At 43.9% G+C, this 3,166-nt stretch overlaps 1 protein-coding gene across 1 annotated transcript; it reads left to right on the top strand.

Annotated features, from left to right (window-relative positions):
* The first annotated feature begins 263 nt into the window (after positions 1-263).
* LOC115421284 (F-box/LRR-repeat protein 14-like) lies at positions 264-2,908 on the top strand. Its single transcript, XM_030137091.1, has one exon. The coding sequence runs from the start codon at positions 868-870 to the stop codon at positions 2,077-2,079; it is 1,212 nt and encodes a 403-aa protein (XP_029992951.1). The 5' UTR covers positions 264-867; the 3' UTR covers positions 2,080-2,908.
* Positions 2,909-3,166: the final 258 nt, after the last annotated feature.

The following is a 3,166-nucleotide window of genomic DNA, read 5'->3' as shown; positions in this document are numbered from 1 at the left end:
CATATATTTAATAATAATAAACAGCCTTCACATACTATATATTGCAGGGGTGTCCAGTCCTGTTCCTTGAGAGCTTCTATCCTACATGTTTAGATGTGTTCCTCTTCCAACACACCTGACTCAAATGATTAGCCTGATAATGACCGTCAGGTGTGATGGAAGAGGGAGACATCTGTGCACGACAGGTTACTTTCTCTACACAGTTATTAGTGACGGTTCGTTTTACCTCCACTAGGGGGCACTAGCTGCTGAACCAGCCGTATGCTAACAAAGTGGGTTATTCATTTGAAGAGACCGGGGATGCAGCGACACTGATAGGAGATGCCATTAATGGAAGAAGAACCTGGTAAATACTTTTATACGGGAAAGCAGCTTTGAGATTAAAGTGTCTACAAACAGGAAAGGGTCTTGGTTACGTTTTATGCTGAGTTGGAGTGAGGAGTAAGTTGCTCCGAAGGCCTCGGCTGTTGGCTTTGAAGCTCCCAAGTTTAGAAAGCTAACGCTACACCGACGGTTGATAACGCTAGCACGGAGCCGTTAGCCTAGCTCGCTAGGCACATATTACGACTGCATATCGGGGTTTCCTGCCTCATTGTTCACACAGCATAAGAACTGTACCAGCACCACAGACATTGGACTTGAACATAGTCGTGTTTATTGGTGAACCTCGCTGCTAAGAGATGGGTGTATTTCTGTTTTGTTACATAGAGAGCTAAGTGGCTACAGTTAGCATCCTCGAATGCTAGCTAATAGTAGCTAACGTAGCCGATCCAGCCAGCAACTTCGGCAGCAGTTTGGAGGAGCGAAGGACGACAGTATTGACGCTCTCAGGCAACCTCTGCTGTTCAGAGCAGTCGGTCTGCTGTCATGTTTGAAATGGAGACACATATATCGTGCCTTTTCCCGGAGATCCTCGCCATTATTTTCAGCTATCTGGACGTCAAAGACAAAGGAAGAGTCGCTCAAGTGTGCGCGGCCTGGAGAGACGCTTCCTACCACAAGTCAGTATGGAGGGGGGTGGAAGCCAAGCTCCATCTGCGGCGAGCTAACCCGTCCCTGTTCCCCAGTCTGCAGACGAGAGGAATTAAAAAAGTCCAGATCCTCAGCCTGAGACGCAGCCTGAGCTACGTGATTCAAGGGATGCCGCACATTGAAAGCCTTAACCTGTGCGGGTGTTTTAATCTCACAGACAACGGACTCGGGCATGCCTTTGTGCAGGACATCCCATCCCTGCGGGTGCTAAACCTCAGCCTTTGCAAACAGATCACTGACTCCAGCCTGGGCAGGATCGCCCAGTACCTCAAAAATCTGGAGGTGCTTGAACTCGGGGGATGCAGTAATATCACCAACACAGGCCTGTTGCTCATTGCCTGGGGCTTGCACAGGCTAAAGAGCCTTAACCTGCGAAGCTGCAGGCATGTGTCTGACGTAGGAATCGGTCACCTGGCTGGGATGACCCGCAGTGCTGCGGAGGGATGCTTGTCTCTGGAGAAGTTGACATTGCAGGACTGCCAGAAGCTGACAGACCTTTCTCTCAAACACGTCTCAAAGGGCCTCAACAAGCTTAAAGTTCTCAACCTCAGTTTCTGCGGAGGCATATCGGATGCCGGGATGATTCACCTCTCACACATGACCCACCTGTGCAGCCTGAATCTGAGGTCATGTGATAACATCAGTGACACCGGAATAATGCATCTGGCCATGGGCTCTCTTCATCTGTCGGGACTTGATGTCTCCTTCTGTGATAAGATTGGAGACCAGAGCCTGGCTTACATCGCCCAAGGTTTGTATCAGCTCAAGTCCCTGTCTCTGTGTTCCTGCCATATCAGTGATGATGGCATCAACAGGATGGTGCGCCAGATGCATGAACTCAAGACTCTCAACATTGGACAATGTGTGAGAATCACAGACAAAGGGCTGGAGCTAATTGCAGATCATCTTACCCAGCTGACAGGAATTGATCTATATGGCTGTACAAAGATCACCAAGAGGGGTTTGGAGAGAATAACACAGCTCCCATGCCTTAAAGTGTTAAACCTGGGACTGTGGCAGATGACGGAAAGTGAGAGACTGAGGTGAAATCTCTCCTTGCTGATGTTTTTTTTAAAAAATTGTGTATAGTGCTCAGTTGTACTGAGAGGGGCTGCCATTCTTAATTTTACTTTCAGTACTGTGACAAAAAACCTTGAGTGGTAATCAGCATTGATCACTGGAATATTGTTCACCTTGACTGCAATACTCCACTCTTACTCAGATTTTGTTGCAGTTTTATGCCCCTTTTAATGTGTATTGTTTAAGCTCAGCCTGTGTAGTTTCTAGCTACCTCACCTTTTGAACACAGGAGTGCCTACTGTTGCTGAATACTAGATTACATTGTGTATTTTTGTGACTTTCAAAACAATGGAGATTTTCATATGAATGAAATCTCACTGCAGAAGACTAGCTAGGCATTTTAACTCTTAACAGAAAGGCTGGAGTCCCTTGGATTGAAGTTTTGATAGAATGTCTTTTTTGGCTGATGTATTTTTTACTTTAAAACCAATATTTTTTTGTATTGAATGACCTGTTGACAAAATTGTACTTCAAATTGAAGTGGGTGGATCACTCCTGTCTGTATTTGTTTACTTATGTATAGTTGGCTATGTCTCATATTCCTGAGGAAATAAGTATGTATCAGATGTTTCAGTATGCAACTCTGTTAAGGATTCTTCAATACAGCTACATTAAGGCGTAGTAATTAACAACTCTGAAGGCTATATGCAATATCTCAAACTGCTCAGCAATGGTTTTTTCCCCCTGCGGAGCTTCCAGCGATAGTGTCAGAGTATTTGTTTAAAAAAACATAATTTAAGATCATTTTATATTCATACAGTAGTGATATTTATGAATAAAAACTACAGATATGTTTAAATTGTGGGTTTTTTTTCGCATTATTTGTAGCATATTTTGACAGTTTACTTTCTGTAAGAAAATAGAGCAAGATATTGAAATGTAACTGTCGCAAAGGGCCTAAAATGAAATTAAACCACCAAGAGTATAGGAAACACTACCTGAGTTATTACAAAGAATAGAATTATTTCAGTCACTGTGAGTGGACAAACCAGTCAAATACTTGACAATGCTTTAGAGGTGAAGGACTTTAACAGAATATTTTTAGTTTTGTTTG

This window comes from Sphaeramia orbicularis, chromosome 6 (genome assembly GCF_902148855.1).
Source record: "Sphaeramia orbicularis chromosome 6, fSphaOr1.1, whole genome shotgun sequence".
NCBI classification, from domain to species: Eukaryota; Metazoa; Chordata; class Actinopteri; order Kurtiformes; family Apogonidae; genus Sphaeramia; species Sphaeramia orbicularis.
The sequence above is the reverse complement of the archived record's forward strand: the minus strand, read 5'-3'. Positions and strand labels throughout refer to the sequence as shown.